General features: G+C 43.9%; 1 protein-coding gene across 2 annotated transcripts in view; it reads left to right on the top strand.

The window, feature by feature from the left end:
* PPP2R3B (protein phosphatase 2 regulatory subunit B''beta) overlaps nucleotides 1–23,774 on the top strand; it is an 877,473-nt gene that overhangs the window by 167,575 nt on the left and 686,124 nt on the right. For both annotated transcript variants that reach the window (XM_069636634.1, XM_069636635.1), the window contains exon 2: nucleotides 10,102–10,287. In XM_069636634.1, the coding sequence (XP_069492735.1) occupies nucleotides 10,102–10,287 (186 nt within the window). The remainder of the gene's footprint in view (nucleotides 1–10,101; nucleotides 10,288–23,774) is intronic.

Genomic DNA, 23,774 nt, shown 5'->3' with positions numbered 1-23,774 from the left:
AATGGGTCTACGGAATAGATGAAGTAGAGCATGTGTAACAAGTAGAGCATCCGTTCACAAGCGCTTTACTGATAACCACCATATCACACTACCACGCTTACTCTCTCCTATACACCACCACTCAACTAGAACACAGCGATACTATGACACATTCGGTATAACTGTTCTCATACTAACTCCCGCCACATACTCCTCCTCATCCTAATTAAACACAGCTAGCACACACTGCTAGCTTATGCGTATCCTCCGGCCTAACACAGCCAGAATTCAGTCTGGGTGTCCACCCTCCAGAATTGAACACATACAACTGACCCCCCCCCCCACCACACCTACCGCTAAGAAGCAGCGACTTGAACTACAGTTCCCGAGGGCATTCAACCTACCAGCGCTTTGAGATCATGCCAAATAACGTATGTAATGCAAGTCAGCTGTCACCTCCTACTCTATTGCACTTCCTTCTTGTATGTACTTCCTACCATATTGTACTTTCTTGTATGTAACACATATACTCTGCCACCTTCTTGTTTGGCACACTCTCTCTGTGTATAAGTAAAAGCGCCTAGATACCCCTGGGTTTGGTGTGCTATATAAGCAAATAAACTAAACTAATACCCTTATTGCACGTGAGGTCAGAAATGTTGCTTTCATAAATGTATCGATTGTAACGAAATGTTTAGGTGTATAACTGTTGTTTTCTTTTTCTTTTTTTGAACTTCGTCTTGTTTTCTTTATTTTCTGTACACACTATTATTCTAATGGCATGATGTTTAAAAAAAACTGTTATTGTAATGTGGCATTCAAACACACACCTTGAAATAGCTAATTTTTGGATCACTATGTATGACCCTAATGCAAAACACTTGTCGGTCAATGAGTGTAACAGATTAGTGCCCAAAATGGGTCCGTTTTGCATTAGATTTCTAAATAATAGACGCATTTTTCAAAATTCTGATGCCAAAATATGCTCTTAGATTTGATTGAGTCGTACGAGTGCGCTTTTTATATTTGAGTTGAAAGCCTGTTTTATCAGTTTCTGGCTACATTTACTTTGCAGTGCAGAACTAGCAAATAATGCATGTGTTTATATTTAACTGGTGAAGCACAGCTCTTGACAATTTCACATAACTCTATTATAAATGTAGCACAACGGGTGGTGGCATAGGGAATCGAAATAACATTACAAACATAATGCGCAGGTACATCTGTATTATCTTATCCATTATCATTGCAACCATGTCCCTCGGGATGTGCAAGAACTTTTATTGGGTGTCCCAACCCCCTGATGTTCCGAGAAATTACATTAATGTTAATGTTCTCCCTGCCATTCTGCCTAGCTACTGTTTATCGGCATTTGGATCACAGCATTCTGATCCTTGTACTTTACACAGCATTCTAAATGAGGACACGTACACGCATCTACGTCATAAACTAGCGAGTCCCTATGCACCCAAATCCCACGAGACCGACTCCGAACAGCAATCTTAATGGCGCTGATCAGCAGCGACCCCAGTAGCGCTAAAAAAAGTGCCCTGGATTCCCCTGCTTCGCCGATCAGTTGCAAGACTGTGCAACTCTCTCCCATATAAATGGGTATTAAGCAGCAGCTGTGCTTATTCATATATACCATGCTGTTTGGGCACCATCGCTAGACATTCTTCACTCCGTTGAGATCCACAACCACTCCGTCCTCGCTACACCCCATCTCCCCGAGTAAGGACAGATGGCTTTCTCCCCTGGGCTGGCCATATTCTCAAGGACGAGTATTTAGGCGTGCTCTGGTGAGACCGCGGGAATTCTCTTGAGTCATACATACACCGCTCTAAGCCTGGATGCGTGTAACAGAGTACTGCATGCGTCTCTCATGCTGCCCTCAACACTTCTAGGAATGATAATCCGGTGCAGGTGGTTTGCACTACGGAAGTAAAGTCTTGGTAAACGACAGCTGTCAACTCCTAAACTGGAGAGCCTTCTCCTCAGCCGGGCCACTCTCAGAAGCACGTTGGAGCCTGTGTAATGTAGTTGGTGGGCGATAATTTGTCTCGTGGAGGGGGTCTTATAGGGGCACATGGGGGCGGTTTCGGAACCAAGCATCAGGGGGCAGGCACATTACTTTAGAAACATTTTGGCAAATCGCGAGTGAGTTACGTTGGAGCTGTCGGTGGTGACGCATCTTTGCATGCAATGCTGCCCGACGCCTATAATGTGTATATTATTACTGATGGTTATGGGGTGCCCACTGGAGGGCCAAATTCATAGCCACGAAGGGCTCCTGGAGATCATTTCCTTGTGTATTGCTTGTGAGATTACATAGGCACCATCGAATCTCGCTGTTCCAACTAATCGAGGGGATTGCTATGCCGCCGGTCCAATCACTGCAGCATTCGTTCCGTTTTACGCGTCACGTTATCTAGCTTGTAGCCGATCGACTGAATCCTGACTTTTTTCTCACCACCACAACTTAATGTTAACCTCTGTCCACTTCAACTGCATGCTCCGATTGAAATGGCTGTGCACACTCTGGGTGAAACATTCGTCCATCCTCAAAAGTTCCGTTTGGTATAGTGAAAAGGGTTCCGGAAAGTCATAATAAGTAGGAGGTCATGTCAAACAGTGGTAGAATGGCAATCGTTTTCATTTAAACGTGATAGTTCGGTCTTTGGTCAGTAGATGGCAGCAGAGATAATAAATGAGTTTGCAATATGAAAAAGAAAAACCACTGTAAGCAAATATGTGCGCTTTTAGACAATCCTGTAAACACAAGGCATACATTAGTTTTCAAAAATTGATCAGCAGAGTTTGCTAATTAAAATTGTTTTGATTAGCAAACAAACCCATTTGTTTAGCAAGTTTGCACTAATATCGTTAATGTCACCAGGCGTTATTTGTACCGAAGAGATGAAATGAGCACCAATACGGCCGTTTTGCGAACCACTGAAATAAGACATTAGTGAGAGAGTGTCACATCTTGCAAATTCTTTAAACTTCAGGCAGACCTGCAGGTTGGGTAACCCAATTTAGCTATTTAACCTAAGATAAATGCACTCAACCCATAGTAACGGAGGACAACAAATTTAAAATGCTATTTCCGTAAAATGGTGCATGTAACTACAAAAACACTTTTTGTTTGGCAGACTGCTGCCATCCAGAGGCCAGCCACAGACAGTGAAGTATTTATTTGACATATAGTGTAAACAAAGTAAATGTTAAATACAAGTTTCAAATGAAGAGAGCGAGGAGGGCACCACTTGATAATTTGGAAAGTATCGAGAAGGGTTCTGTCGTTCAAAAAAGTGGGTATTTTGAAATATTTTTGCCTGGAGCTGCCAGTCCATAAAATACCCCTTAGCACTGGGATCTATTCAAACCAATAATCTCCAAAAAGCAAAGTAGCTACACTTTGTTAGGAAAGGCGCTTCTCAGTTAGCCCCAATCTAGGTTGCTGTATCTAAGTTCAAATGCTTGTGGTATCAAAAATACTAATTCAATGGGTTTAGACAGAAAATGTTTAATGCACATTTCTGTAATGTTAAATAATAAAAATCTTCTTAATAGGTCACACATAGAGCATCCATCCAAAATTGCCCATAATACTCAGGTGTCAGTGCCAATGCATTTCGGTAAAAAACCTTCATCAGGGCAGTATTACAGCACAACCTGAAATTTCATGTCTTAACTGAGTCACCAAAATCACAATGTACATTCAAATACATGTATAATATATGAAAACACATACCCATTTGTGAGACACAGCCGTTTGGGAAATTGTAGAAGAGAAAAAAGCAATTCAATTAGTGTTCTGTAGTATTAACTATTATGTGAGTAATTTTACGAGCTAGCAAGCTCTGCATACCTTAATTCAGTCAAAGAACGCCTGGATAGCCTCGTCATGTACGAGCAAAGTGTGAAAATCTGTAATAGATCGTAGTTATAGATTAAAAGGGAATCTTCTACACCAAGTATAACTAACATTCTAATTTGAAGTTATTTGGGAGTATCTGAACTTACCCGGCGACTTGTAGAACGTTATAAACGCGAGTGCAGCGTTCAGCGCGCTCGCGGTGAGACTCGTTGCGTATTTAAAGGTAACCATGGAGACGGTACGAGGCGTCGTGGTCACGGGGGAGCACGTACGCCTCGCTCCCCACCCCCTGGCGTTAGCCATGGGGGCGGGGATGTCTCCATGGTAACATGCCTTGGAACTGTTACTACAAAAACCAATACTGCACTAGTTTAACATTAGGTGTTCTTGCTCTAGAATAAATGTCGACGTTTAAAGATACAAATTCCATTACATAGTGATGCATACATGGCTTGCATGGTAGTGTCCCTTTTTACAAATCTGGCGGGTAGGTAACTGAAGTCGTGGTTGGAATTAGAACACCTAGCACACATTGTTTTCAAAAATCCGGATTCTCATTTCTAGTCATCAGGAAAATACTGGTAATAAAAGTACTGGTAACAAAAAGGCAATACAATTTATCCATACACACAGTGTTTAGAGTGCAAAGCCCCTGGCACAAGATAAATTTGGGGGATATGTTTGATCAATTAGTCCCAATTATTTACAAGAAGCACATATAATTAATTTCTTCATTGAGCCCCCCCGGAGTGAGGGAGCTCAGCCGGTCGATCCAAAAGGTCTCTCTCTGATCCATTTTTCTTTGGAAATTCTCATGGATGTCTCTTTTGTAAACCACTTCCAGAATAACAAAACGGATCTGGGCTAAGTTATGTTTTCTTTCATCCCAATGTCTTGATACTGCTGAAATGACATTGTGGTTCCTAATGCATGATCGATGTTCATTCCATCTGGTCTTAGCTGTTCTCAATGTTTGGCCCACATAATATATGCCGCATGGACATTTAATAGCATAAATAACATTTTAGGAATCACATGTGGCAAAGCTCTTGAGTTTAATTGTCTCTCCTGTATAAGGATGCTTCACTGTCTCTCCTTTTATCACGTAACCACAATTACTACAATTCAAACACGGGAATGTGCCAATCTTTGTTGTGGATTTCTTCTTGAAGGCTGGTCTTGTTTGAACCAGTCTATCCTTTAAATTCTGGCTCCGCTGGTATGCAAATGTGGGAATTTCTTCAAACAAGTGTTCAACTCGTTGGTCACATAGAAGGGTATTCCAATGTTTCTTGATAATACGCTTGATGCGGGCACTCTGGCGTGAATATTTGGACACAAAGACTAGAGGAGAAGCCTGCTTTTGTTTCGGGTTGACCTTCAATAGGTCTTCCCTCTTCTGGGTGGCTACCCGAGATTGGGCAGTGCTTACTTCTTCCTTTGAATATCCTCTGTCCAAAAACCTTTTGCCCATCTCTTGGATGGCCTCCTTGTAATCTTCTGGGTCACTTACCAGTTTTTTCACCCTTAGCATTTGACTGTATGGGAGGTTCTTTATGAGGTTCGGCTCATGAAAGCTAAGGCGTTGAAGTAGATTATTACGGTCTGTTGGTTTCCGAAAGATGTTAGTCTGATATCCCATGGTGGTGATCTTGATATCTACATCTAAAAAATGGATGTTGCTAAGCGAGTATTCATGGGTAAATTGAATTTGCATATCTATATTGTTCAGGTATTCAAAGAACTTGAGCAATTCTTCTTCTGTGTCTCTCCATACTCCAAATATATCATCAATATATCTTATCCAGAGGCCCAATTTGGAATGCCAGTACTCATTTTGTAGTATTTTTTCTGATTCGAATTTGTGCATGAAGGAGTTTGCATAGGAGGGGGCCATAGTGGCTCCCATAGCCGTACCAGCCACTTGAAGATAGTAATCATCCTTATATTGAAAGTAAGAGTTGTTACTAATGAATTCTAGTAGTACCATTATGAACTCCTTTTGGGCAGGTATTTCTTCCGCATTGAGTAACATCCACTCTACAGCCTCACCCCCTAAATCATGCGGGATCGACGTGTATAGGCTTTTAACATCAATTGTAAAACAGATATTGTGGGCATCAAATGTGGTGGAATTCAACAGTTGCAAGAAATGGGTAGAATCCTTAATGTATGTGTTCGTTCTCTGGATCAATGGTTGCAAGAAGAAATCCACATATTTACCTAGAGGTTCTAATATACTGTTCATTCCTGCCACAATAGGTCTCCCAGGGGGACTAACTGGATCTTTATGTATTTTAGGCAGCGTGTAGAAATGTGGTATTTTGGGATGAGCGTTAATCAAAAAATTTTTTGTATGGTGATTAATCCACTCCAATTCCTCCGCCTTGTCTAGCAAGCTTTTTAAGTTGTCTCTTATCTCTGGCGTCGGATCATGTGGCAATTTTGCATAAGTATTAGTGTCGCTCAATTGTCTTTCACACTCTTGTTCGTATTCTATTGTGTTTAACACAACAAGACCTCCTCCTTTATCTGCAGCTCTTATTGTAACTGACGGATCTCCATATAAATCTCGTATCAATTTGAATTCATGTGGTTTCATATTGCGTGGTGAATGTCCTTTAAACTTGAGCTTTTCAAGATCTTTTGTCACCTGTTTTTGGAAAATTTCGATGGATGGTACACTTATAGGAGGAATGAACGTGCTTTTACTTCTAAATTCTTGAAGCTCTGTTTCTTCCTTGGCATCTCTTGTAAATGCTACTTGCCCTTCATAAAATCTTCTCAACTATGCAAGTGGGCGAAAAGACTTTGCGAGGCATAGATGAGGGTCTGTAAAATGTAAAAGGTTAGCTGCACAAATGGACACACATAGATTTGATAAAAAAAGGCTCTGAAAACAGTTTGGCCAGTGTCTCCTTCAGGTGGTAATATATAATGCAATCAAAATGAAAAGCGAGCTCTGGAGCTGAACTACAGTGTTTGGTATTGCAGTAGATCTGTAGATGTACAGACTGGAAGGAACTATTGATCACTACTTCGTGCAAGCATCTAGTTCACTTTGTGTATTCATTATGTAAAAGGAAAGGAGGAGAGTAAGCAGAGTGAATTGCGTAGCAGGCAGAAAACTGGGCAAACAAGGTGGAATATTGTAGTTTATGATCATCTTGCTTTCAGGGTACCTGGTATAAAGCAACAGGGTGATAATATAGAACGTCAAGGAGTATGGGTTAGCTCCTGGGTTGGCCACCAGTTTCATTATGTATGCAAACTGCAGGTTACAGAACTAGGTTTGCCACCAAAAGCATTTGATCTTGTGATCATTTGTACATTTTCAAGTGTTCACTCGTCAATATGATGTAAATGAAATCTAGTTGACACTATAAAATTTAGATACACTAACCTAAACTTACTGTAAAACATGGAGATGATGCACTGTTTTACAGTATCAATACTGTTTTATGCATTATCTAACAACTTAATTTTAGGAATGAAATTGCATGAGTGTCTTTTACAAAAATATATAAAGTTGACACATACTGGCCATTGCCAGACAGAATATAGAAAGCTTAATAAAGTGATCATCCGATTACTTCTGCATTGCAATTATTTGAAAAATAAATGATTGCCTAGCACTCGCACACATGCCTTTGGCACTTATCAGTCGAGGAGATGATTACTGCTGCACTTTCTCTCCATTAGCACTTGAAGTGAACGGAGAAAAGAGGAACAAACAGTGAGCTGTGCTTTTATTGAAGAGGGCAACTTACATAGCTAGCTTTGCTACACAAGTGTCCATTTAATCAGCAAACCTACAGAAATGCACAGCAAATTGCTATGCGACACTGCTTATTTTATGCCTTTCAACATCCAGAGAAACATCAGTTCAACCTGCTATGTTAATCTGGACCACTTTGCGGTTTCCACAGCGCTGCTTGCGCTTGAAAAGGGGTGAGTTTGGCAATTCCTTGCACGTCTATTTGCTTTTCCGAGCTGTACAGGAGAAGGGGAAAAGCACCCAATAGCTAGCACAATGACTGTCAATGCATTTCCGACTGCTCATCTGGTCCTTACCAATTACCCTTGCGAATGTCCGGGCTCCTGCTATATTACCCAAACCTTAGTACTAAACTGGCGTTCTGCCTGCCGCCGTAGGTCTTCACCAAGGGAGATCCTGTGCATCTTCAGAGCTCCGACCAATTGGCTCGGCAGGCTCACAGGTCTCTCTACCAGCAAACTTCATGTCTTGAGCATCAACTGCAGCGCCCTATTAGTGACATTCCATATCAACTGGCATGGGATGGACTGTTTAAGTGCTTTTCTCACACCTGAGGCTCAAGAAAAGTGCATCCCACCTTCCCCATTAGCAAAGTAAAGCCTGTCATGCTCACCACCAGCCACTGATGGACTTCCACAGTGTGGGCGTTGCTGGTCCAGAGAAGATATCAGAGGTTGGAGAGGCTCTGGCCCCATCCATTCAAAATAAGTAATGGGCTCTGTTGTCTAGCTTGGTCAGAGGTTCAGATCTGTCAGGTTTTTAAAGGATTTTTTGGAAAGGCCCTACTGCACTCCTTGCACCCATTCTTGCCTCAGAGCAAAGCTTCCATTTGTTTTAAAACATGATAACAAATTTCAAGTTGTAAGCCACTTGCCACACACAAGTCGCTAACCTTCATTTACAAAAGAACGGTGGTGCATTATACTACAGCTCTGCTTAAGGCTGATCCTTTGTTTCTGTTTGAGGCTGTTGTGGCTTGTAAGTGTGGTCTGGTGGAGTGCAATTGTGGGCACTTTTCTACCAGTTCGCCTGGTGGGTGTGCTGGCTCCATGACCCATCTCATCCCAGCTCCTCAACGTGGTTAATGTTCTGTTAATATGCTATTATAGGGTACCGAATCACGACCGTAGTAGTATCGGAGCACTGCTGTGTGTGATCCTGCTTACCTCAGACTCTGTCATTATTTGCTCTGACCCAATGTCATCATCTGCCGCCTCCACAAGCCCCCTGTGCCCCACCTTAGATGCAACACAAGCAGCCCCAGCACCACCTCGCCGGCGCGTCTAAGCCGGTTTACCCCGGTATATAAATGGTGTCGGGTTCTTCACTCGCATTGATAAGATTTTTTTAGGAAGACCTTAAGATTTTAGTTCGCTTGTGCAAACCTTGCATTTCAATTGAGCTTCGCTCTTTCTAATAGGGTTTTGTTAAATTGTTATACTGTGTTTCTAATCTTGCTACTCGCGTTGTTAATTGTGTCTTAAATTTTGTAAAGCTAGACAAATTAGGTCCTAGCTATAAATCATTCATTATTGATGACTGTTACATTGAGGTCATGAGCATGGTGAAAACCTTGGGCATTTACCTGGATAAAAACCTTAACATGAACGCCCAAGTGAACAATTTGGTCTCCTCTGCCTCATATTTTCTCATTGTTTCGTTGTTTGAGACCCTTTATATCAGAATCCATTGCGGAAACTTTGGCAAGGGCCATAATCGGCTCTAAGATTGACTATTGCTGCAGCCTACTCATAGGGTTGCCGGTTTCTGACATCCACCGGTTGCAAGTTATTCAGAATGGAGCAGTCAGGGTTGTGAAAGGCTTATCAAAAAGAGACCATGTGTCGGAGGCCAGGCGTAGCCTCCATTGGTTACTGGTAAAAGCGAGGATTATGTTTAGATTGCTTCTTATCACTCAGAAATGCATACATGGAGTTATGCCACTATATCTAAAAGAACTAGTCTCAGTAAAAAATAACATCCGCTCCCTGTGTTCCGATGAAACAAACACTCTGGCCATACCACATGTGAAAACCAAAAAATCCAGAGACTCCGCCTTCATCTCAGCAGCCCCCCTCAATTGGAACTCATTGTCTTCTACATTGAGGACTATTACCTCTGTAGAAACCTTTAAAAAAGGGCTGAAAACTGCTCTCTTTTCATAGGTTGGATTCTCATCGGTGTTTTCTCTCTGTATACGAACCCCCTGCTTCTATTTGGGTTTTACCCGCCTGTCCGTTTGTGTATTGTGAATGTTTCGTTTCAAAGTGCCCTTAAGCCCTAGGGTACCCGGTGCGCTATATAAATGTTAAACATAAACATTTGGCAGTTTTATTTTCATGAAAGCCGCTACATGCTCAGCTATGTTGTATTGTAGTCCATACCATGCAATTGTTTTCAGAATCCTAGCTCTTTTGTGATCTCACTGCACACCTTTCTCACTTTAATGTTTGTCTCTCTCTAGGTTCAACCAAAGAAAGAAGAACCACCAACACCATCTCTAAGCCAAACGGTTCCAAAATTTTATTTTCCACTAGGTTGTCCAAAAGCCAACCTGAACATTGATTCTGTAATCTCAAAAATAGAGAAGACCTTCTGTCAGTTCCCCATGGAAAAGGCAACACTAGAAGACATGGGGGTAGTAGCAAAGGTAAGGATTCTATTAGATTTTTACACATGAAAACTGTGTACTTCTCAGTCAACACTCGAAGCTTGCTTAGTATATGCGTTACCTATTGTTACATGTTATGGCAAACTTGACAGCTGACCTATCTTTTTTCACTTCTCCCAGTCCATTTTTCGATTATGTAGCCATCGCTGCCTAAGAAGATTGTATGACTTCCAACAATTGGACCGCCATCATGTCATTGTCTACTACTTTTTTCTGCCATGGCATCTTTTGTCTTACCTTTGGATAGGTCCCCGATCTTTATTCCTACTATTTAGCGCCTATTTTTATTGGCTGTCAGCCGCGCAGCATTACTGGTTGCTGATTACGCCTTCTACACTGTCAGGTCATTTAGTTGCTTTCCGGACGTTTTCCGAGCTATCTCCTTTCCCACGCCTTTACACTTAAGTTTACTGCTAACGTGACCATGGTACGGTCCCTGGTGCACCCACTCCTAGGGAGATTGCCCCACACAGAGTATAGCTCTTGTTCTGTTCCAAGATGGCCGCCCCTTTTACGTGCATCTCCCACTTCCCTTCTATGGGCATAGACATAGCCATAGGACTAAGGCCGTCTCTATGACGACGCCTATACTTTAATTTACCTCGCGCGGCCAGCCTCTTCCCAGAGCTATCAGCAGCGTTACGAGGCTTATTCCGACGCCGGACTATTACATTCAGGTATGCACCTTTGTGTTACTAGTCGGATCGCTGACCCACTTTTAGATCAGCACTTCATTCTGACTGGGGTTTTCCATCCTCTTTACAGTGTTGCACACGGGATATATCCCGCTGTCCTTGAATACGGAAGCTAGAGAGACCTTTTTTGAAGTATTCCTTTGGCGATAATGGACGCCACACGTATTTTGGCCATTACTACCCGCAGGTATGTGACCTGATATGACTGTTTTTTCTTTGCCTGCTTTACCCACGGGACGGATCTATTTGGATACTGAACGTCACTTTCTCTGACAGTGTTTTCCTTTATGACCCTTTTCACTGCGCTATGCAATTTTTGTTCTCCGGGTTTTGCTACATTGGGTATATTTCTACTCGACCTTGGGGTATCCATTCTTCTCCGCGGCATCTGCCATGCTGGCCCAGTCTCACTTGATAGCATGACATGGTTGTTTGTGACTCTCTTTTTAGCTACATTGTATGCATCTTTCTTCTATACAGGCTATCAACTAGGTCTGTCTTACTATCTGTTTTACTATCCTTTTTATTAACTTTTATGGCCTTCCCATTTATTTGAGATTAGCTCCTTTATATCGATCTCCATCTCTCGTGATCTATACCTTCGGCTTTGCCCACTGGCTTCTGTTTGCAGGTTTCCTCCCGCGTTTCTGCTTGTCCTGTGGTAATGAACTACAGCATCGTGTAGTGAAGATCTCCACGTACCGGTTCTATGACGGTTTTGGCTTCCTGCCCTCTACCTGTATAGGCAGGTGAGCGTTACACCCTCAGTTTTACCTGTAGTATTTTTTTCTACTTGTAACTTGGCCCCTCTAGGGTTGTGTACCCATTTAGTGTGTGTGTGTGTTGTGAGCACAGTTACTGCTATGTGTAAAAGCTCATATTTGAAGCTTTTCCTATATTATATATTTTGTAGGACCTGATTCATCTTCCTACTCCAACTCATCTATTGAAGTTGAGAGCCCCCACGAGCACCAGATAAGGTAAATCACCATATTTTTGGTGCTCTAGTTCAGTAATTTAGAACCTTTCGAAGTATTTAAGCTATTCACCAGCTGATCCTTTGTTTTTATTGTTTTAACTTTACAGGTGCTATGAGACTGACCCAGATCAAGTCTGTGATTCTATAGGAACTAGGTTTTTCGTTGTAACTACCCTCTCCTGATGAATGTTCGCTATTTGTGTTCATGAACAGAAACATGTCGAGACAGCTCTCTGGGTTAAAAACAGAGACATGAAAATATGATATACTAATCCAAATGGAGTTTGGTACACAGCAAGTTGTCCTGGATGTACCCCTTTTTTCTTGAATTTGTTTTAGCTAGCATTTTTTGCCCATTACGTAATCCTATGTTTGATATTTGTTGTTAAGTTTTGTATTGTGGACCTGTGAATTTAATCATGTTTTTTAAACGGTGAGGATTTATTATCAAAAATGATGCAAATTTTTTAGAAGTGTCTGGTCAGTCCCCTCCTTTTTGAGTTTAGACTCTAGCCCCTGTTACACTTGCTCTGTCTTCAATTATATGTTGATTTCATCAATTGGAACAATTTTTGAAAGATGTGATTTTTGCCTGGATCTAGCCATTGTAATGCTCCTTTGCCTCTTGAGCGTGCCCCCATCGACTGGAATCTTTTTCTATAATGTTAATGTTGAAGGTATTTGTACCGTGCACCTACACTACAGGACTGGTCCCCAGGCTCTCTGGTGGGTCTGAAAAGGAGGCTGTGGGAGTGGGGCGGTTATTATGGGGTAGTTGGAGTAGAAAAGTGAGAGTTGTGATGTCCTGTTGACAGCTTCAGTTCGGTTTGCACCGTTGGCTGAGCATGAGTGCTGTTTTCGGGTTGGTGCAGCTTCCCATGTGCTGTTGTGTCGGGGTGTGATGTTGTGGTGAAGTGCATGCAGATTGCTGTGCAGAGATGTGGTTTTGTGAGTTTGTATGTTCAGAGCATGCAGAAAATGGAGGTATTATAGTTACTTTCGCTCGTTATATATATGATAGTTTGCATTTATAGATCCGTGTGTTTTCCAACTGATCTCAATATTAGTTCACTGGGTGGCAGAGAGGAGAAAACCAAGGACTAGTCACTTTCTCGTCAAAAAATGCTAATATTTGTTTTGTTTTTGAAAAATATTTTATTTGGTGTAGTTGTAATAGCATATTTAGAAAAGAAGAGTTCAAGAATAAAGTAAAGGGAGAAACCAGGTTGAATTTGCAATCCGATGAATAGACATGACTTTAAAAGCTCCTGTGAATGTTTAGTAGTAGTGGTACAAAATACTTATTGAGCGCACACATTAGCAGTCCAAAGACTGTCTCAAGGCGCTATACAAACCATTGACAAACAAATAGAAAACCAACAAAATATATACAAACAATCTTGCACCCTCTACTTTAAGGTACGAAAAATGAACACACATACTTTTTCAATGGACATTTGGACATAGATCTGAGTGGTCACTATATCTTGTAAGGACTCGGGCGTTAAGCTGTTATTTTCCAAATGTGCGTGAATCATTGCTTCAATTGGTAACCAACCTAGATTTAGCCGTGCATGCGAGATATAAACAATTTTCTTAATGCTAGAAGTAGGGCTCACTGTGCAGTGTTGCACAGTTTTAACTTGGAAAGGGATTTCTTTGGCATGTCCAAATAGCGAGACATACAATAATGCAATTTTGAAAGTATGACTGCCTGAACTAGGCTCTTCAAATGGGCCAACTCCAGTAGATGTTTACATCTGGTGATGATATAGAGCTGGAACAGAGTGTTTTTTACTACTGCATTTGCTCATGGACCAAAGGAGAACTGGTTGTCAAACCCCTCAGATTTGTGATGATGACCTCTATGGGAGTGGGGCGGGGGGCTCGCCAGACTGGACAGACATGTTGAGGGTAGAGGGAGGTTTATTTGGGCTACCAAGGAGCAGGACTTACGTCTTGTCTCCATTTAAGCAAAGGCAGTTGTTCTGCATCTATCGCTTCACTGACCCCAAACAGTTCTCTACTTTACTATCCCCATTCACAAGTATCTGAGTGTCGTCAGCATTAAGCTGGCATTCAAGACCCCACCTCTTTATGATCTGAACCAAGGGGTGTATATATATAGGTGTTAAACAGAGGGGACAATGCCAATCCTTGTGGGACACCACAGGGTAGACGATTGCTGGGTGAGAGGACATTTCCCATATGGACTCTGCTTCCCACCACTCCAGAAGGATTCCAGCCAAGCAAGTGCTGATCCTGATATGTTAAAGACCATTTTAAGGCATTGAGTAAGAATGTTATTATCAACTTTATCAAACAGCGCCAACAGATCCAATAGGATCAATGCAGCTGTCATGCCCCTATCTATAAGCTCTGATAACTTTTCCTTAACAAAACAGCACTTTTGTCTCAGTGCTGCAGAGGCCAGATTGTGCTCTGGCCAGAACCAAGTCCATTTCAAGAAATTTTTGAAAATTGGAAAGTTGCCTCTCCTTCCATGATTTTACTTAGCCGGAGAATGTTTGATATGGGACCATAGTTCAAAAATACCAGGGTTAATCAAAACCAGCAGGATCGAGAGGTCCCATTTAGGGGCTCTGGTCACTGGGTGTCACCCTAAGCTTTCCCACAAGCAATCTTGTGGTCGTACCGGACTTGCTGAGGGGGCAACAAAGGGCCCCAAGTCTTCAAGCACTGGCCCAGCCGAGGTTCCCTCAGAGAGGGCTAATTCTTCTACAGAAACCAAAAAGCGCTCCAGTTCTTCTAGTACTGACTCTGCCGAAGTTCCCTGTCAGAGGGCTAAACTTAATTCCAAAGCCCCTACAATCACTGTGGTGACAATGGCCTCAGTAAAAAATGGGGCGCAGATCCCTTCAGGCAGTGACAAAATGGTGGTTCAACCCACGCAGCCTGAGGCAGCCATTTTGACGAGCTCTTCCAAACCAACGTTATCAACGGCTGGTACAGAGGGGCCTATTTTTGGGGCTGAGCATCCTTTTCCACGAAACATGGATAATAGAAACCCTTTTCGCCCGCCAACTGAATGGCGTGCAAGGTTTCCGCTGCCACACACGGTCCTGCTTCCTCCTACGTCTGCTCTGTTTGTTTGTGGATCCGGAAAGCCATCTTGGCAACCAGCCTCAATGAAATCTTGGGGGTATGTCCCTCCAGAGCAGCCTCTACCCACTCCTCTGCCTATACCTTCCTCTGAGGATGCGTTCTTTGGCAAATTTCAGGCCCTCATGCACTCAGACCCCATGAAATCTTACTTTAAGGATCTGTTCAAAGAAATCTATCCTAAGCCTCTCGAGCCACAGCCTGCTCCTCCTCCCAGCAGGTTTTGGTATTGCCTGCTTTGCTTTCAGTGGGGCCCCCCTCCTACACTGTAGGGGTGTCACGGTATTAGGTTTATGGAGGTACTATAACCTTCTTGCCAAATTACAGTATATCATGGTTATTGCGGTATAGCAGGTGGAGTTAACTAATCTTAACAAAAATGTTCTTAAAAGGTCATAGATTGTCAGATTGATCATCACAAACAGCACCAGGCACCAGGCACCGGAAGAGGAAGAGGAAGAGGAAGAGGAAGAGGAAGAATTTTGCGGTGTGTCTTATTATATGTGAATTCAATGATCGAACCAGGGAAATCCCCCATTGTCATATGTTTAGAAAACATTCATTATAAATATATAAACCCCAAAGACGCCAACCCAAAGTAAATCCTTTTCCTTCTTGGCACTGTATTTATTCTTCCTTTTGCTAACATGTTGATTTTGTGTTGGGCAAGTGTGGTTTATGGAATGGCATTCAAAACTGCTCCAACTGAAACTACTTGTACTGAAAAAAATAGTTTTTTTTTACATTGCCTTTTTGCATTTGAAGTTCTTTAACTTACCATTAAGTCAATGCTTTTTAGTTAAATTGCGAATAGGCAGCCAGGACTTTCCAGCTGTAGCAAGGTAGCATTTTAAAAATGTCTCTGCTCTTATTTAGCAGATCCTCCAGGAATCTAAAGCGGCTGCAGAATTGGTCTTTCATGGCGCTCACTCGTTGATCGCCTTGAATGAAAGAGTGACTAGTGGAAGTGCTATAATGCACATTTTGAGCAATGGGCTTGCTGCTCAGTCAAAGGTCATCGCTCTGAAAATTGGCCTCTGACAACTCTTTATCCCATTAAAAGGAGAAAGGTCACTCATTTGCGGTCTGAAAGCCTGCGGCATAGTGTTTCTTTTGTCAAAATATCATAGCCAACACAGACACACTAAAAGGTTGCATAGTGATCTAATCACTATAGCTTGTTAACCATCTGCCTGGTGCATTATGAAGTAATATTGTCGGAGTCACCACTGACCATGTAATCCTAAAGGGACAGCATTCAGTGGGCGCTGTTGATTTCTTTCTTGATTCTTGCAATACATGTTCATTTACCTTCTTAAAGATAATGGCAAAAAAGAAAAGCTTTGAAAATGACAAAGTTAGAATACATATCGGCACAAATATGGCCTAGACCACCACAGTTTTCCCCAGGTCTGAGTGCATTAGGACCCTTGTGATGAGAGTTCAGAGGGAGGCAGAAGGCAGGTAGGTGAAGGATCAATCGAAGCAACAACACTAGTGCCAATGTGCACATCTACACAGAAGACAGTGGGGAGGGGGGGGCATTTTATTTTCTAGCAGAAAGCACTGATAGGCCCAGTGTTCACACAGTCTAGAGCAGGGTCGGACTGGGGCATACAACTGTCTTGGGCACCAATATAAAAGTGGCCCTCTGTTGCAAATGGGAATTCATCCCTTTTGGAACACTGTTTGAAAAGTACCCATGATTTTTGATAAAATGTGATGCAAATTGTACATTCAAAAGAATATTTACTCAGCAACAGTGGCCAGAACTATTAGCCGCATAGTGAAGTCACTCATCAAACTGGCCCACTTTGCCAAAAAAGTGCCCCACTTTGACACAAAAAACTGGCCCACACAAGCATTTCTTGTTTTTGGTTCGGCCATGGGCCTATTGCCCTAAAGGCCAGTCCATGTCTGATCTACAGAGCTAAAGTTGTTTGTGGACATGCATCAGAAGGGCATCCGGTTCATTCCCCCCTTTGAATTATGGGATGTGTAGTTACCCATCTTTAAATTGGTGGGAAAACTACAGATCACAGAATTCTAAGCTAAAACATAACTGGGTGGCTATCCAATTCATGACCATGAGAAACAAGTTCCTTGAATCTAAACCTTGGGGAGAGTAATTCGATATTCATGACTTCACTGGCCATCTTTTTTTTTAAACAATTTGCATAGCCAGAGCAAGATCTGTTCCAATGTGGGTTTGCTCAGTGCAGTAGGACCTTAACTTACTGAACTAATGGCACATGATTCCGCTGGCTGAGTAGTCGCTAAGCAAAGTGCTCCTGGCTCCACTGTTTTGCAAGTCACTGAGTGTTTTATTACATTTGTTTACATACGAAGAAAAGGAAAAATAAAATGCTCACCTTCAGTTCAGGCCCTCAGCTCACCCTTGTGATGTCCCTGTGGTCTTGCTAATTGCAAATTGAAAATCGGGACAATCACCACAGAAGATCTGACCTGTAGCGTGGAGCAGCATGACTGTGCGAAAACGTTTCAAATCTGTATGCTGCCTTTCAAATAAATAATGCTTGGAAAAAAAATAACTTTGTTCTAGTTTGCCCATGAAATCCAGGTCTGCCGGAGTCTATGAAATGGAGTTTCAGGTATGCTTATAGAGCCAGTCAGCTAGCTCATCGTTGCCAGCTTTGCATGGGGAACACAAAGGTTCAGGCACTGGGCAGCTTTCAACACAATGTGCGCAAAGTCGGCTGATCTTTGACCCGACTCTACTGATCACAGAGAAAGAGCGGTCACAGCAGCAAAGCTGCTTTTACTAATGTGGCCTCACTTTCCCTATGCTCTTGTCTGCCAAACAAGGCCCCCTTGGCAGACGGCACATCCAACAGTGCAAGACCAAGACTGTGCAGCACTTGCTTACTGCAGCCTTTCCAAATCAGATTGAAAAGCACACTTAACGGTAGAAACGGTATAGCGGTGTAAACAACGTGACGGTTATTATTGTTCAATTAAGTTGTTCACGGTATCTTTAACGGTATACTGTTATACCGTTGCATCCCTACTACACTGCCACCATTGCCTCCACTTTCACCAGTGCTTACTACGCCAGTTGTGCAAATAAATATGCCCAAGCTGTCTGAGGTACCATGTGCCGCAGATCAATTTCCTGTTCCCGCCAAAACTGACGAGGAGCACGCGGACCGGGATAGTGAAGTCCTGCCCCACTCCGTCGGAGCTTTTCATGACTGGGTCTTGAATATGATGGTGTTGCTTGAAATTCCATTACCTGAGCCTCTGACTCCACAAGCAGGAGTACTCTCAGTAACGTTAACTCTTACTGCACAGGAGCGCACAGGACTTTTTCTTCAAAAAGATGTGCTTGTTGAAGCCTGTAAGGTCTGGGATAAACCTCATTCCTGGCAGCATATAAATAGAAAAATTGTTGCTCGCTACAAGCTCCACTCACCAGAGGACATACCCTTGACTGCCTGTCTGCTCCCGTCATCAACGGTAGTGGCCTAAGCTATGCTCCAGGCTAACCCTTCCTCAACATTCTCCACGGCTGCCTCTCGGGTCCTGTGCAAGGAGGACAACATTTTTGATGGCATCGGGGGAAACTTTTATTTCCAATGCAGGCCTTCAGCTGCATCAAGCGAATACTGAAGTCATTCTTGCAGCAGTGAACCTCAAGCTGTGGAGAGAGCTTTTGGACTATCTGGATTGTAACCCACAGCACAGGCTCAAAGATTTTAAAGAAGGCCTATCCAATGCCAGAGTACTGGCTCAGGACCTGCTGGAGGAGGCGGCCCATCATGTAGACGTGTTCGCTCGGGATATTATGGTTGGAATAGACATTTCCCGCCAGGCGTGGCTTCACGCGACCTATTTCTCGAAAGAGGTTTAGGACAAGGTACTCGACCTCCCCTTTGAAGTTAAAGACCTTTTCCACTCCTCCACCCAAGAGGAACTCATCACACTCATGGCTAAATCTTTGTCGGTCCTAGCAAAACAACCTCCAGTTAAAGCGGCCTATACGCAGAGGTCGGGGACCCAGACAAGATCCTTCTCAGGATTTAGAGGTTTTCAGGAACGTCGAGCACACTGAGCAGAAGGTTCCTTGGGTGGGCCTTGACGCAAGCAACAAAGGCAAAAGGGATGTTTTTTTTCTTGGTCATCAGCTTCCACCTCTGTAACAGGAGGTCTCGCCCCCAAGAAATCATCCGATGGGAGGACGTGTATCATTTCATCTGGAAGCATGGCGGACCATCACAGAAGACCAATGGGTTTTGTCCATTGCCCAAGCAGGCTTTTGCTTGCCCCTCCCTCATTCCCCACCCTCTCACCCTCCTCTTAAGCACACTGGGTGTCCCTCCCTCAGAGCCGAGGTACAGAAACTTAGCGGTGGAATTTGTTCCCTTCTGGGGAGCAAGGGGAGGGCTATTAATCCTGTATGTTTACAGTGCCTAAACCCAACCCGGCTGGCCTGCGCACTATCCTCGACGTCTCCAACTGCAACCTTTTTCTTCCCCGAGAGAAATTGAAGTTGATCATGTCCAGACAGAAAAGGTCCTCTCTCTGGAAGGGCGATTCGGCTCAGTGTGGTAGATCTCCAGGGTGCTTATATGCACATCCTTCGGTTTTCCTTGGGAACGGAACATTTCCAATATCGAGTGCTGCTGTTTGGTCTAAGCTCGGCACAGACTGCAAGGAGTTCATGTCTATCCATATTTGGACGATTGGCTTCTGTGGGGTCCTGGCTCACGGGCTGCAGCAGCCAATCTACAGTCACTCCTCCAGCACCTGTCGGTGCCAGAGTTTTCCTTACAGAGGACAAAATTGCAGATTTCCTGAACTCCTCCCACAGGTCAGCCTGGGGGTTCGAGACTCCTTGGCCTGATGGCTTCATGTGTTCTAGCTCTGCCTCTTGTAAGACTGAAAATGAGGCACACACAGCACTGCGGAGCTGCTGGTACAAGCTTTGGACCCAGACTGGAAAATGATACCGATCCCTTCTTCGCATCGGAATTTCAATGGTGGTCAACCTCCAACAACCTCTCACTGGGAACCTTTTTCCAGAACCCCTTACCACAGGTCACGGTTACAACAGACTCTTCCCTCCTATAGTGGGGAGCTGCGTTGGGTCATCTCCAGGTCTACGATCTGTGGACACCCCAAGACAGGATGTCTCATAACAACTACAAAGAACTCTTGGTGGTTTTCCTGGCATTGAAAGCTTTCCAGCCTCCTATCATCAACAAGGTGGGGCGAATTTGCACAAACAATTCTGTAGCTATGCTCTACATCAACAAACAGGGGTGCACCAGGGTGCCTCCTCTTGTGGATCTAGCTATCCAGATTTGGAATCGGACAGTCCAGTACAATGGCTGGCTACTGGCCGTACACATTCCGGGACTGATCAATGTTGCGGTAGATTCTCCTGCTGACCTCCTGGCTGAAACCGGCACTGCACGGGCTACCTGGACACCCTCTAATCCCGTTCCCAGGTCACACACCTGCACTGCCCACCTGGCAACCCCTGCACTTGGGGACTGTTCTGTATCCCTACAGTCCCCTTACCAGACATCGATAGCTGATGTCCGCACATACCTATGCACTTGCCACTTGCTGGCCGTTATTTATATTTTTTTACTATTGTTATTATCTTTTCCCATGTACTGCATTTTCCCTTCTTCCCTCCCCTCGCACTTGCGCGATCTGAATGACACCTGGCCTAGTAGGATCGTTGTCTGTCCCCTTTTGTTCCCCTCACGTTACAAATGCCCTTATCATATCATTCCCTGAGCTGCCAGTATGTGGCGAATTGCAAGTGGGAAATGAACAGCGATGTCCTTTCAAAGCTTTTCCAGCAATGGAGTTCATCAACGGTGGACCTCTTTGCCACTGCAACCAACAGGAAACTACCACTTTATGCTTCCAGGGACAGTCTCGGAGCATCTTCCTTGGGGGTATGCGCTCAAGATTCCGTGAGACAATATGAAGGCTTATGGCTTTCCTCCTCGGCCATTGATTCATGGTTCACTCTGGAAGCTCAGATGTACCGCCAACTGCACTGTACTGTTCATAGCTCCTTGGTGGCCAGCCAGGTTCTGGTTCCCGCAGCTTCAGTACCTATCGATATACGACCCAATCAAGTTTCCGCAGATCTACAGTCTCCTGCACCAGAGCAATCACCAGGTGTGGCATTCCTCCCCACAATCCTTCAACTTGGCAGCCTGGTGCCTGAGTTCAGAGTCGTAGCACAATTTAAACTTTTGGAGGATAATATGCGCATAATCCAGGCGGCACGTGAGCCCTCTACAAGAGTCTTGCTAAACAGCTTGATCCTCGACATGCTTCTATTGACTGTGTTTTCTTTTATATATGACCTTGAGGTTTCTGGCATCCACATCTTATCATGCAGAACATATTTGTCAGCCATTGCAGTATATCTTTGTACAGATAATTGTTCTTTTTCTTTGACGAATCCAGGAATCAAGAGGCATTGCGCCAGTCTCCTCCACCTCTTCCCGCCGGTCAGGCCTCCTCACCCATAATGGGATCTAAACGTGGTCCTTACTGCTCTGTCACAAGCCTTTTGAACTACTGGGAACTCAAGTTCCTCTCCTGGAAAGTGGCCTTCTTCATGGCAGTAACATCTGCCAGAAGAATAAGCGAGCTCCAAGCTCTCTGTCGAATGCCCATTCTTGACTTTTCACAAGGGTAAGGTTGTGCTTTGACTCCTCCTTTCCTTCCAAAAATTGTCTCGGAGTTCCACATAAACCAGTCAATATCTCTCCTGGTTTTCTTACCGAAACCGGTCTCCGATGCGGAAAGGGTTCTGCATAATCTGGATGTCAGAAGAGCTATGAAGTTTTACCTTGAGAGAACACGCGATATCAGAAGCTTCCCACAGCCCTTTGACCCAAAAGGGAAAACTGCTTCAAAAGCGTCCATTTCACGATGGATCGCTTTATGCGTCGCAGAGGCGTACACAATTCAAGGCTTTCAGCGCCCGAAGGGCGTTCATGCATGTTTGGTGCATGGCAAAGTGGCTGCTGTTGCCTTCCAGAAATATGTCCATTGGGAGTCCATAGCCACGGCTGCTAGGTGGGCTTCTCCCTCAGCTTTTTGTAAACACTATTTTCTTGACCCGAGCTCCCGGGCTGATGCCCAGTTTGGACAAGCAGTTCTTAAGAACCTGTTCCAGTAAGGGAAATTTCTATCCTCCCATTTCTTTGGTCAGTGCTTGGGAATCTCCCTAAAGTATGGAGGAATGGGGACGGGATGTAGCAGTATAACAGTTACTTAACGTAGTGACTACCTTACTCCTAGTCCAAAGTGCCTTTTCCACCATACGCCGGATGTCCCCTCTAAAAAGTTTCCTCTATTTTGCTAATCAGTACTCAGATAAGATTTTGAGGTGGGAGTATTTTACGCATGCTTTTTCAAATTGGAGAGTAAATGCAATATCAGGAGAGTAAAAATTAGTTTTCTCCTCTGCAAGAGAGTAAAACGTATCCAACACATGCTATCGAATAGTATATTTTAAAGCGCAATATGCAGAGAGGTGATGGAAGTCTTCCTTGAAAGTAACGGCTTTAAAGTTTTGCTGCGGTTGTGCCAAGTACATTTTTCTGAACAAACACAGTAAAACTTTTAACACCGCCAGTTTCGGGAAAAGGCTTCCCTCGCCTCTCTGCCTAACAAAATACAAGTACGCACATTCAGGGGTGCACCTAGGCTAACATTTAGGTGGGGGCTAACCCTTCAAATGTTGGGAGGGGCACTAACTTTAGAGACGGTGGAGGAGTGGCAAACTTACTTGTGTAGGGGGCATCTAACTTCATTACTCATTGTAATGAGACTGTTCCAGTGCAGCTTCAATGTTACAATCAGTTAACTCTCTCCTTTAAGTCTGAAACACATTTTAAAAGCATAATTATTTTCAAATGCAGCACGTTGACAGGTACTGTGCCCATTAACGTGTTGCATTCGGATAGAATTGTGCTTGTGGATTTGGTTTAAACTTTGTTCTCCCTCCTTTATCTTTTTCCCCTTGTCTACCCGTAATGTCGGCGTGCTGTGCAAGTGTTGCCTGCTTAATGCCCCCCTTCACTCCCGCCTGCGGTGAAGAGCCTGCGACTGTAGGTGCTATACGCAGCCGCAAAGATCCTAGGTTCTTTTCTCTCCGAGATAATGTTGTTGTGGTCTGCAGGCTTCCTTGTGTAGCGAACACTGCAATCCCAGTCACCTCAGGTGCGCAGATTTGGTTCGGGTCAGGACTCGGCAGATAGGAGCTTGAAGTCCCCAATGGCACCGCCAGCTCCCGCATGGCCGACATTGCCATTAGTTTCTCACTGCTCAGTCGTGCCAGCGCATCTACCCTGGAAGCTTTGCGCTCTGCCCTTCAGTGTCGGCGTCTCTTGCTGCTCACCGCTGACCATTCCCTGCACCGACCACCACGCCCACAAACTCGAAACTCGCCTCTTCTTCGGCACTTCCAGACCCTTGCCCTCTCCTCCAGTTCCAACTGCCCACATGCTGCGCACCCGAACCGTACTGGTTCAAGCTTTTCAAGCGTGACGCAGCGCCTGAGCCGAGGGGTCGGACTGGGTGTAAAATAGCCTCGCGAACCAATGAAAAACTGGCACACAGTTTCAAATGGCTATTCATTCTTTTTGTGACCGAAATGTTTGTGTATT

The sequence above is a fragment of the Ambystoma mexicanum genome, chromosome 7p (genome assembly GCF_040938575.1).
Source record: "Ambystoma mexicanum isolate Mex_15411 chromosome 7p, UKY_AmexF1_1, whole genome shotgun sequence".
Classification (NCBI taxonomy): domain Eukaryota; kingdom Metazoa; phylum Chordata; class Amphibia; order Caudata; family Ambystomatidae; genus Ambystoma; species Ambystoma mexicanum.
Note: the sequence above shows the minus strand (reverse complement) of the source record. Positions and strands in the feature narration are given on the sequence as shown.